Source organism: Thamnophis elegans, chromosome 2 (genome assembly GCF_009769535.1).
Source record: "Thamnophis elegans isolate rThaEle1 chromosome 2, rThaEle1.pri, whole genome shotgun sequence".
NCBI lineage: Eukaryota > Metazoa > Chordata > Lepidosauria > Squamata > Colubridae > Thamnophis > Thamnophis elegans.
This window is the reverse complement of record NC_045542.1, coordinates 88,330,773-88,343,884: the sequence shown is the minus strand read 5'-3', so window position 1 is coordinate 88,343,884 and position 13,112 is coordinate 88,330,773. Positions and strand designations below refer to the sequence as shown.

Sequence of the window (13,112 nt, the reverse complement as noted above, 5' to 3'; positions counted from 1 at the left end):
AAGCCTGAATTGATCCTTACAATGTAAGGTTACCTTGTTGGTGAAAACATTTGCCTAGCATGTAGACTAGGGGAAACCATGTTTCCAGAATAGAGGTAGGCATATAAAAGGTGATGAGCTTGTGCAGTGGTAATACTCAGACTTAATAAAAATTTAGTTCAGTGTAATGTGTCCAATGAAAAACTGAAAGTCCGACAATTATGATCCAATGATCTCCTTTCTAAATACTTCCTATGAACAAAGTGTTAGCCTTAGGGAAAGTTAGAGTTTGATTAACTTATCTCCCATGACCCCTGTTCCGCTGCCGAGAGTTATTGGAAAGAGAGCCCACTCGAGTGGAACAATAATATTTAGTGACCACTTGCTTGCACTGTTCACATTTCACCGTGCAACACCAATGAAATTTGCAATTGCAGCTTGTGACAATTTCAATCTGTTTCTCCTCTATTTTGAGGCCACATTCCATGCAGAGCCTCTTGCAACTCCGCTTCTCCCACTGGGTCAGATTCTTGCCACTTTGGAGGCACTCTCGTCCTTCAGTACCATAGAGGCCCAAGGTCATGTTTTTGATGCAATAATCTGGGGAGTCCTCCAAAAACACAAGATCAGCAGCATGTATGGTGTTGAAGGGCTCAGTTGACATTCCACGACTCTCCGCACTGTTACCAGCTCTTATTCTTCTCTTGTCCACCTCCAGCTTCTGAGCCTGGTTATATTTGTTCTTTAGATAATTTCCAACCTCTCGGAAGTCTGCTAGTTGAAGCCAGCAAGTTTGGATGCTGCAGCTCCCTGATACTCCATGGCACTTGCAGGCCCGCTTCATGGTTGCTTTTACAGCCTTGCATGAAAGATGAAACAACATTTAGGAATACTAGGAAATAAGAGCATAGGACAATTCTGTTAAATATACCAAAAGAATATGGCGAGAAGAGAAACTTAACTCATCCTTCCCCAAGTAGGCTGTTTTGAGAGTTTGCATGGTCAAACATTATGTGGAGGACATAACAATTGGGAATTTCATCCTAATATATCTGAAGGACACTAGACTGGAAAAGATTGACTAAATTTAAAAACCCAATCTTTTCATTAAAGATTCAAAAGTTTTAAACAGTTACCATTGAGCATAAGCCCCTACCTCTTGATCTCTTCCAAATATTTTGGACTACAACTTTCCAAACTGCAAATCTTTGTGGCTGTTGGCCACTTGGATTTAGTGGAAGGCATCAATTTATCTCTTCCTGGTCTGGCGTCAACATGTTTGGTTTGTGGCCGATTTCTGACAGGCTGAGACTCAAATCTCTGCATGGGATACTGCAATCTGCACTCTAAAAATGATTGGGGGTGGTGTGGTGGTAATGTCATTTTGAAAGAGGGGTTCAGAAGCTTTACAGGGAAACATTGGTGCCGTAAGCAACAACCTCTTGTTCCCCTATTCCGTCCCCCTGGCCCCAATTCTAAAAATTACAGAAAAGTGCCCCCTTTTTTAGTTCTTTCCTTTCTAGAAATAAAAAAGGAGACAGGCTTTTGTCACACAGTCCTCAGGTTAGACTTTGTACATGCACGAATAAGTTGGGTCTTATTACATCTGAACATGTGGGGTCCACTACTGTGTCCAGCTAAGAAGGGCTGGGCATGCTGTCAAATTGATTCAGGATAAGTGTTTAGACCTTGAACAAGCACAATACCTATCAGCTGTGTGTTAAAATGCTTGGCTTCTATGTAAGCTGGAGGGGAAGGGGACACTGCTACTTTAAGGACTCCATAAAAATGATTGTTAAAGCAGGGTATTCCTTCCTTCCACATTCATATCAAAGTCTGAGCAAAAGTTATTTTAAAGTGAATTTAAAGTGTTGTGCAGCAGTGTTAAGTTCACACCAGGTCTGCACCACATCCTCTGAATTGTTTTTTCAAAATGTGTACTACTTCCTGTTCAGTGCTAATTGGTTGACATTGCTTACAGGGTTCTGGAAGAATGTTTTTTCCCCAACTTTCTTCTAGACAGTTTGGGAGAATGTACATTTGTTACGATTTACTATTCATTTATAATACAATTGAAACACCAAAACCGTACAAAATCAATAGAAGCAATCACAAAACCATACTTTCAAAAGCATATTAAACATCAGACAGACCTGCATTATGGTAAAATAAATTATAAACAATATAAAAGTGAATGCTAAAAAAGAAATTATATCAAAGCAAGGCCATCACCAGGAAGGTTCCACCTCTGCCTGTCAATTTTTAGCAGCACATTGAGGGGGGAAGGAGGGGGAGGGGAGAGATCAGCTCTTAAAGACTAATCTTAATACCTAGGTAGATGCATATGGATGCCTCTCCTTTCAATAATAGCTCTGGACCACCTTTAGACAGCCCTGTGCTAAACAATAGTCCTTAAGGACAGCCCTGTTTTCTACAGATCTGAATGCTTCCTAGCATACATGATTTCTGCCAACTTTCTAATAGTGATAATGTGAATGATTTGGGCAGAGAGAGGGATTCATGGTTAAAGTAAATAACTAAACCTGGATCAACCTGCTGTTATTCTAAATGTAGCCCTGAACTGGCAGAAGCATCAAGCTTTCATTTAATTTCCCCTAACATCTTCCCTTCTGCCCTGAACCTCTCCACAGCTAAATTCCCATGCTAGGTAAGATGTTATTAATGGAAACAAGCAACATACATTACTAACATTAATTTTTCTGTGTTCAGTTAGATTTACTTCTCTATAAATGTGTACAGAATGTCTAGTTGGGCAGTGGAAAACAAAAGCTTAAACCAATATATTATAATTTTAGGCTGACATATATATTGGCCTAGTATGTATAGAATATAGTTACTGTCCATATCTTAGAAGCCTCTTGCAGTCTGCATAAGTTGGATTCTAGTTACTATTATCCCTAAGCAGCATGGATATCACATATGGAGGACAGCAGATTGGAGAAAATTAGACTCATGTTCATCAAACATTGCAGAAAAATGCTCAACATTTTTTAAATTTAATATTAATATATATGGCCAGTTGTTTAACATATTATAAATAAACTGTAATGCACCTGTTCTTAAAATAACTTAAATCCATTGGTTTGCTTTTACTTAGCTGGATGTCTGAATACAAGCTGTTATGGATAAGAATGATTTGCAAACCAGGCCATCAGGGCTTACTTCACACCTTGTGGGTTATCAATATGCCTAACAAGCAATCTTCCAAATTCTTTTGAGGAAAAAGAGTCACTAGCAGACATGTTGGGACTTGTCCAAATCTCTCATTGTAATGGAACTTGAAGATCAATTTCAATCAATCAATCAATCAATATAGAGAGCAGATTTTCCATATTTTCCCCATAGCTACGTGAGAGCAAAGTTTGTATTCATCACATCAAATTGGACTTAATAATACATTTTTAAAAAAACAGTCATTGTGGTTACGGGTTTTAAAGCAATCACTGAACTATTGTCCTACTGACAATGACTAAATTTTCTATTTCCAAAATAAAAAGGAGTTTTTTGAAGCATGTAGTTCCTCGTAAGGCCAGGTAAGGTAACTCTATAGTTATTCAAGTTGAGCACTCAAGTTCATGAAATCATGGAGACAGTCAAAACAAGAAAACACAGCCTGAAGGCATAGTTCTGTAACATTGTTTGCACATTCCAAAAGAAATATTTTTTCTAAGTAAAACTTACCAATCTCCCTGCCTCATTATTATGCAAATTCAATAAAGCTCTGGCATCATGTGCTGTCTCCAAAGCATCCACAAAGTGTTTGGAAATTTTTTCACCAAATTCCACATTGTCACTACATCCTCCCCAAACCCATCCGCTTCCACCTGGAGGAGGGAAAAAATGTATTATTTCCAAATACCTGTAGGTTGAGTCATAAAACAGAGGTGGGTTTTAAGAAATTCGCCAAAGATCTAAAGAGGATGAGCACAATTTTTGGATTAGTAGAGGAGCATGTGTGGGGGGTTAGGGGTTGGGAAATAAAATATATTTCAGTTGCGTTGCTTGGGATTGTTCATAATCTGCACAATTTGTGAGGTTAATTGAGACCTTGGTCTAACTTGCAGAAATAAAGAGTACAAAATAGGGACCCTGCAGTTCTGCTCTTCAAGTGAGAAAATCAGCTTAACTGAGGAGAACAACACCTGCCTTTCTTCAGTAAGTCTTTTTCAAAAACACCCAAGGGCTCACCTACACGTCCATTTCTTGAATTATCACAGCCACAATTCTCAAAGTCTCCCATGCTACAGTTCCTGGTTAGGGCATACATTACTCCAGCTGAGCTGATGGCATGAACAAATGAAGTCTCCCTTGTAGCTAGAAGGAAGAAAGAACTGTCAGTGTGAAACATAAACCTTCACTTCCTTATAGTCTAATCTTCCCTTCTCCTGGCCAAAATAAAAGCAAAATAAATCTTCTTCCCATCCCAAGTTTACCAGCAATGGATTTGTATATGCCAATATATTACCAATCTCCGAAAAGAAGTTTAGTTAAACAATTTATATCCCCTCCCGTGCCCAAATCTCACTAGGATTCTGGATTAGGAAATGTATCAAAGGACAGATAGGAATGGAATGGATAGGAATTTACAATGGAATCAAAGAAAAGCAAGCTCTTTTTGCAAATTTGTACAGCATGATAAGAAATTGGAGGGAGAGGAATATTAAATTTGTAGATAGAATAGCTGCATTTCTACTATAAAATTATTTGTTTTTTAATCATTGCTTTTATTTCAACTTCAAATTTTAAATTTTTTGTATTTAAATTTTATGTATTTCATCACAGACAAATCAAGCAGCACTCTTGGTGAAAGCATCCTCATTTGATACACCATTGAATGAAAGTGTTTTTTTTCATTTGTATGATATCTGTTCATTCTGAGCTAGTTTGAAGCAGTGAAGATTGATTGGTTAATCCATCTACATTTCCCCTGGTTTCTAAGTCAGTTCATAAATTAGGTGCACTGATATATGATGCCTAGTGATAACCAACAATTAGTTTTCATTTTGTATCAAAAATTAATTTAAAACATAGGCATAAATATACAAATATTCCCAACACACACACTTTCCCTAGTGCCAAATATTGGCATATACATATACATACATACATGCAAGAATACTTTATAAAGTAATAAAATTAATGTTGCCATTGAAAGTCTCTCTTCTCCAAAATTCTTTTAAATAATTTTGTATGTGTGTGTGTGTGTGTGTGTGTGTGTGTGTGTGTGTGTGTGTACATTCAATGGCAAAATTAATTTTATTATTTTATAAGGTATTCTTGCACCCACAGATTTAGAAGTCTTCCATGCTAAATTCAGCAGGAGTAGCTTCTCAAGAAAGTTGCATAGGATTATGTTCTGAGTTCCAGGTTTATGACCATCGAAGAAATCATTGTTCATCTTTCATTTTGAATTCTGAATGGTCCTTTTTAAAATGTTTTTAAAACAACAGCAACAAATAGTTGCATTTTAAAATGAATTGTTATTGCTTGACTTAGTCCTGACCATAATTTTAAAAAAAGAATCCATGCATTAGCTCACCTCTCTGACCTTCAGCAAAATTAAGAGACTCAAAACCTTCACCCTATTTTCTATCTGATCTGACCTAATAGGGATGAACACAGCAGCTGATTTCTAGAACAAAAAGACAGACCTCAACCTTGGCTGGGGGGAAAATGTTCTTGAAGTACCAACTCAATGTGTACATGCATTATAAGCTGGATATCCTACCAATCCTGATTCAGATCTTTATACTATAAAGCACAGCAGAAGACTAGTCGGTCACTTTCTTTCCACACAATCTACCTCCTAGATATGTTGTAAAGATTAGAAGTCCAAAACAATTTTCTATGCCATTCCTAGAAAAAGGACAGTCCCACCTATGGTAAATAATAACAACAAAATAAAAGAGAAATTTACTTTGATTTGTTCCAGAATGTATTCCTATTAAATATTCCTTCACAAGTCCTGCCACAGATAATTGAAAATGTGGTGAACCCTACTTACAAGGTATGCTCTATTCTCAGTTGCACATAACCTTTGCAGACTGCTAAACACAACTCAAGTGGACCTATCAAAAGGCTGTGTTAAAATCCACTTACCACTTCTAAGTCTGTGGTGAGTGGAGAGTTGAAGCGCACTCTCTGGACAATTCCAGCGTTCCCAGATAAACTGATGCTTGCATTCTTCGATTCCACTTTGGGCACCAGCAGACACGCTTGTAGAGTACCTCAAATACGCCTTTCACAGACAAAACAAATACAATGTATTATTTTTCAATGTTTCTCAACCCTCCCAAACATCCTTAAATCATATCCAGAAGACATAATCCAAATTATATCCAATTATATAGCCATTTATATCCAGATTCTCTGATTTCTGCACAGTCACAATATTAATAAAGGTTACTTACCATAGGTAAATAATACTTTATTGACTAAAGTAAGCTGTCATCAATTATGCAAGTTTAAAATACATTTTAGAGGGGGTGTAAATAAGTACCTTGGGCCCTGTCATCAGAAAGTTATTCACTGACCTGTAGAAAGAGGGGGGAGAAAGTTATGAAAATCTTTTCTGAACAGAGTCCTTCCAAACCCAGAACCCTAAGTGGCCATGAGCCTTGAATGCCTACCAGGCTGAGGATGTGTTGAAAACAGCAATAGCACTATATAGCAGGAGACTGGCCAGGGTGACGGAGGTTCCTCTTCTCATGGTAAATCTCTATTCCCCTAGCTGACCTACTAAATTGTCTTCCCCTCACACCCTTCTCAGAGGATTTGCTAAATAACAGAAAAAGCTAGTGCTCCTCCTTTTATTACACTTAAAAAAAAAACCCACAAAATGTCCCAGCCCAATAGAATAAAGGTGGAAAAAAACCACCAAGGCTCTTTTAATTACTTAAAAGCCTAATTGTGGAATAAAAAAGCTCTCATAGCCCCCTTCATCAGATGCTAGAAGAAGGGAGGTTCCTGCAGTCTAAATCTTTCTTATTTATAAGGTGGATGCCTAAACAGCCAACTGCCCCCCTCTCCCACCCACCCCCATTCATTTGCTACCCAATGACAAGATAGCAGAAGGAGCCGCCTGATGATGCTGCACTTCAAAAGGCAAAGGGAGGGGGGGGGTTGTCTTCGCTATCCATTCTCAGAACTTGCCTAACAATAGAGAACTTTTTAATGCTCTTAAAGCAGCTCCTTGACTTGAAGAGAGGTGTCCTTTCTTTCTCCTTTGAAAAACAAACAAACAACACCTTTCCTTCTTCTGGTCTTCTGTCGCTCCACAGAGATCAGGGGGATCATTTGGGGGAAAGACTAATTATCTTTGATGATTAAATTGCTCCTTCCAATGAAATCCTGATGGTTGAACAAGCTTTGAGTGGGTTTCTTCGAGGACAGAGCTAAGTTTTCATACATTGGAAGGTGAGGGCAACCTCATTTGTGAACTTCAATAGCCTTCCTCAGTTGATGCCTTGCGGGGCTGTTCCTAATGAGTGTAGTCATGTTGCCTGAAACTATAGAAGATAACTCTTAATATACCTGCATTAGGGATGGTCAACTTGGAATATTTTAAAGTAGTTAAAAGTATAAAGCACTAGTATTATCATTCTCATTTTATTTTCATCAAGCATCAGATTAAGAAACATGATCCCATCCAGGAAAAGTAGGCAATTGTCATCGCTATACAAAATTTGTTCCATCCTTAACTTGAACTACTATATTCTATTCTGATGGGTAGGACAGAGATCTAAGCTTATAAATTAGCAGTTAAACTGGCTTTCAAAAAATTCAGACAGAAAGGCTATCTGTAACAATGTCCACGGACTTTCTCTAGCACATTAAAAGCAAGGTGGTTTTTTAGTGTGATTAAATAGTAATTGTCAAAAATCCTCTCTTCTGCACTTACAAATGTACTTAAACATAAATATCCCTAAATCCACAGAATTTTACATTTATTCCCAAACAGATGGGCAAGAAGGTGCAGCATTAGTATTCTGTAAGGCCTATTCACATGAAAATGAGGGATAATTTACTTTTCTGGGGGAGCATTTTGCAAGATAAAGCCCTCTTTTTTCACTGGGCATCTCAATGTTTAATTTGTCAGCTTGCTATTGATTTATCCCAATATGAGGCAACAAATTTCACCTCTCCTTTTTCCTCCTTAACCTCCCCTTTTCTGATTCATTTTTTATTGATAATAGCCAATATTTCTTGTTCTTACATTTCTAATTCCCGATTCGCCAAACAAATGTATTTTTGGAAGGGGCTCTTCAAATATCTTAAAATTGGAGTAGGTAATTTCATGTAGACAAAGTAAACATTCCAGGACTGTGTCTGCATAGTTTTATAGTACAGACCAGCATTTTAATTAAACCTAGAAACATCCCTACTAGCCTGAAAATATTAAAGAAAATAAAGTGTTCACTACTATAGTGAACCATGGCCATGGCCAGGTGGGGTCTAGACTTCATTAAGTTTCCAAACACATTTTAAATGAAGCCACTTGAAGACAACACTAGACTTACCCAAAAGAACATCATCAACAGATCTAAATCTAGGATAGCTGAAAATATGTGTCCTCATGGAAAATGCAGTCCAAGCCATTATATTTTATTAGTTCATTAATTAGATAAACTTAATCCCGTATTCCATTTTTCAATTTAGGAGGAGCACTTACGTCTTCTCCGAATGGAGTATTTGATATGATTATGTTTGATGTTATTCAATCAATTATCAACATTAGGTATCTGATTTAGAATGTGAAACTATTTCTTGATTAGATGGGAAAGAGAAAAGAAGGCAAGCGCCATCCGCATGAAGCCAAACTGTCCAAACTATCTTCTCCCAACAATGTTATGTTTATGCGAAATAAATGGGATATAAAATTTAATCCTGGAGTCCATAAGCCACTGAACAGGCTCAGAAGGGATGTTTCAGAACCACTGTCTGAAGTCCATGGGAGACACTGGTTCTTGCTTCAAATTGCCATTCTAGCCATGTACTCCAGAATCGTCCCATCGTCAAACATATTAAAAGCAGTAAGGGAATCTAACCAAATCACCAACTACCTACTATTCCTATTCAGCTCCTGGAATAGAGAAGATTATTTATCAATATGACAAAGCACACCCCAACTCATTAACACACTAAAGCAAAACTGAAATGACTCTAGATAAGCCACCTCCTGCAGAAACCTCTAGGGTAGATACACCTTCACATCTTATCTGAAAAAGAAATATTGGAAATTTGTGGGAAAGGGTACAGTTTGTTGGGAATTTGACAAGCAGTTCCTTCTCACCAAAAGTCTCTTTCTTCCTTTAAAAAAAAATGGAAACAGAGTTTTTATTTTTTTTTAAAAAAAAATTACTATTACCTTTTTTTTACTATTTAGTATATTTTAGGTATTTACTCAGTCAGTCATTTTTATAATTCATGAAGGTCACCTATGATATTGATTATCTGTTCAAAGATCTTGTTCCCACATGGAGGCAATACAGGTGAAGAATGCATGAAATGCCTGGGCAAGCAAAGGGCATCATTACCCTGGAGCTGTACCATCAGATCACACAATGTGGCTGAGAATCATTTCCTAAATATCATCACTTGTGTAAGGTATTTATAATTTCAACTTCAAGACTAATAGTTTAAACTCCCTGACACAATTTTCTGCAAAAAACTCCAATGACAGAAAATGTGGCATAAATATGACACAGCATAAGCATTTAAACATGCTGTGAAAGGGGTTATTATAAAATAACACAGTAGGGCAGTCCTTACACACTTTATTTATTACATGAGATAGTGGGCATCTCATAAGTTGGGCTTATTCGTTTGCCAGAAACCCAGAGTACCCATCAAAAAAATTAACTGGAAAGAACTAGTGGTCCATACATATTTGCTCAAAATCCTTGGGTAAAACCTTCAAGATTTTCAAAAGCTACTATGAAATTACATATGTTTAATCTGATAGAAAGTAAAATGATTAATTCATGGAGAGTACAGTAGTCATATTTCTGGTTCAATTTAAGCCTGAATGCAACCAAATTTAGTTTCTCAGCCTACTCATTACTAGAAGTGTAATCTCTGGTTTGCTGTTCATTGGCCACACATACAGCCCTGGGCAGGAAAAGGTTGTATCTAATTTAGCAGATTATTTTCATATCATAGCAAAAGACTAAGTCACACAAGCCCAAGGCTCCTTTCTTTCTTTCTGGAAGGCAATTCTTTCTTGACTCCAAGTTTATTAGCAATAGAAGAAACTTATCATCATCCAAGATCATGTGAAAGGGAAACCTGGAGCCAGCCTGATAAAGCTGCAAACAAACATTCACAATCAGAGGATTAAAATGGTAAATTAGTGAGAATATAATGAATGCTAAATTCCTTGTATTGAGCACAGAAGTTTTCCCAAAGTGAATGTATTCTTGCTGGGAGGAAAAAAAAACTTGCCTTGAGACACTCTAATCATTAACACTCCAGTCATTAACATTCTGGAAAGCCATTTCAGAAAGGAAAGGATAGACAGCAAATGATTCCATTCTTCTTTGTAAGAAAGTGTTTGTTGGAAAGAAAACTGCTAATCTGACTTTCCCCCCCCCCCACAAATGATTATGCTTTACAGTAGGACCCTCATCCCAGATATATTTGAAGAGTGCTAAACTGGGGAAGACTAGAGCAATATGGGTTGTCTGATATTATAAACACTTATGTAAAAATATTCTATATTTTTCTTCAGTTGACTTTCTACCAAAATTTCATTAGACCGGATCATATATCACACTATCTATTTAACATGCAGTAGCTGGCTAGATTTACAAAGCATCTTAATTTTGGTTTATAAACCACACCAACTAGATCCATACTACACAGGAAGGCCATCTATACCATTCACACCCCATCGTAAACTGGCACCTTCCATGCATTAGACCAGGGCTGTCAAACTCCCGGCCCACAGGACCTATGCGTCACACGCTAGTCACATCCACGTCTGTTTTAGTGAGGAAAATGGTTTACCATTTTTTTGGGAGGGTGGAGTCCCGATCCGTCATGTGATGCTGCCGTGACGATGTGAGCTTGACACCCTTGCATTAGACCACTTACTACACCACAGAAAAATACCAAGCTCTGAGATAGACTCTATTCTTCAGCTGCAGTTACTATATGTGGACACTTCCCACAGCCATTACCTAGGAAAAGAGCAGGTCCTGAAAGAAGTAATTTGTTTCCAGAGAGATATATTTATTTATTTACTTATTTAAACCATGCCATCAAGCGTAATTAGCCACATTATAATCTTGGTTCCAACTACAACTTTTTTTCTGCTTCCTTAGATTAAAAAAAAAACACTAGGAGGATCTCTTCAGAACAGTTTTTTAATATTTTTTTTATATTCTGGCATGAGGGTGATATGGCAATAACCACATATGTGTGCTCATTCATGTGGTTTTATAGCTGAGGAGCTATCTCTTTTTTTCTTGAGTAAGAAGCCTCCTTAACGAAGGGGTCAAAATAAGAATAAAGATCTTTCTGTTAGATAGCTACTGATCTCATTTTCGCCTATCCGCATTTATTATACAAAATATTCTCAGAGCATAGAATGGAGATGCCTTGAGAAGACTAGCTATGCATCCCAGTAGACTTGGCATTTAATCAGAAATGGTTATATTGACTGCATAGCTATTTGACTGTAATCAGTGAAATTCTCCAGATTCTTCTGGTGATTCAGGGCTTGAGGTCCTGGCTGTTCACAGCCCTGAGGGGATGAAGTGATTAGCAGCATGGATGGAAAGGATGGCTTGTTCACTAGGACTGGCGGTGCTGCTTTGCCTTTGACATAGGAGAAGGAAGTGTGACCAATGGTACTTTCCTAGCATAAAGGAAATCCCCTGTTCAGGAAAGATGTTTGACTTTGAATCTGCATCTATACCAGGAAGTATATGCTCCTGTACTGGATTTAGTGAGATTAACTTCTGAGTAGGCCTGCAGGCTGGCATTGCATGCCTGCAGTCCTAACAATATGTAAATTGTAAGGAGCTAGTATCATTTTCCCCAACCACTGAGATGTGTGATATATTCCATGGGGAACATGGCCAAAGATGCTGTAAACCCAATATCTTTGGAAGACAATAGGTTGAGGCTAATTAGATCTACTGAACTAAATTTGGGAGTTTGTGGCAAGAGAGTCAGATTGTAAGACGACTATTTTCATTGCAATGGCTAAGCTGGGTTATTATATCTACATGAACTTAGCAGAAATAACCTTCCACAGCAGCTTTGGACAAGGATTAGATGAATTATTGTGCTAAGGAGGCATTTGGAAAGGGCCACAAATAAAATGACAGGGGGAACCAATATACAGACTGACCCAAAGTCACCCAGCTACCTTTCAGGATTAAGGTAGGACTAGAATTCACCATCTCTCATTTTCTAGCCTGGTGTATCTAAATCAAATTATGGTTGTCCAAATATGAAATGACAAGAGTCCTCAAAATATCTCAATCCACAAGTGGCTACAAGCCTTTAAACCAGAGGTGATATTCAGCAGGTTCTGATTAGTTCTGGAGAATCCGTAGCAGAAATTTTGAGTAGTTTGGAGAACCAATAAAGACCACCTCTGACTGGCCCAGCCCCCATCTATTCTCTGCCTCCCAAGTCCCAGCTGATCAGGAGGGAATGGGGATTTTGCAATATCCTTCCCCTGGAGTGGGGTGGGAATTGAGATTTTATAGTTTCCTTCCCCTGCCACACCCACCAAGCCACACCCACCAAGCCACACCATGCCCAACAAGCCACGCCCACAGAACTGATAATAAAAAATTTTGAATCCCACCACTGCTCTAAAATGCTTCTTGGTTCAGGACATGTTGGCTTCTTTTACTTCATGATACAGGAGTCTGATCTGCAGACTGATCTGCACCAAGGACTGGTAAGTACCTTGTTGTTAAGAGTCATTAAATCTGCACTCAAAAGCTTTCCACATGTCCAAGCAAATGAAGGAATTCTAGTCAGAGTTTCTCAGTAATATCAACTGCAAAAATGGAGGGCATAGAATAAATGTTATATTTTCAAGCTATTATTCCATTTCCAGACTTAAATGAAAGTGTCTGGTCTTTAATGTG

The 13,112-nt window shown here is 37.9% G+C and overlaps 1 protein-coding gene across 1 annotated transcript; it reads right to left on the bottom strand.

The window, feature by feature from the left end:
* Positions 1 to 277: 277 nt before the first annotated feature.
* Positions 278 to 6,679, bottom strand: WNT8A (Wnt family member 8A). The gene is made up of 6 exons (XM_032211070.1): positions 6,630 to 6,679; positions 6,500 to 6,533; positions 6,100 to 6,238; positions 4,189 to 4,314; positions 3,682 to 3,824; positions 278 to 838 (listed from the first exon to the last, which is right to left on the bottom strand). The coding sequence occupies exons 2-6, from the start codon at positions 6,512 to 6,514 to the stop codon at positions 278 to 280; spliced, it is 984 nt and encodes a 327-aa protein (XP_032066961.1). The 5' UTR covers positions 6,515 to 6,533; positions 6,630 to 6,679.
* Between the last annotated feature and the right edge of the window lie 6,433 nt (positions 6,680 to 13,112).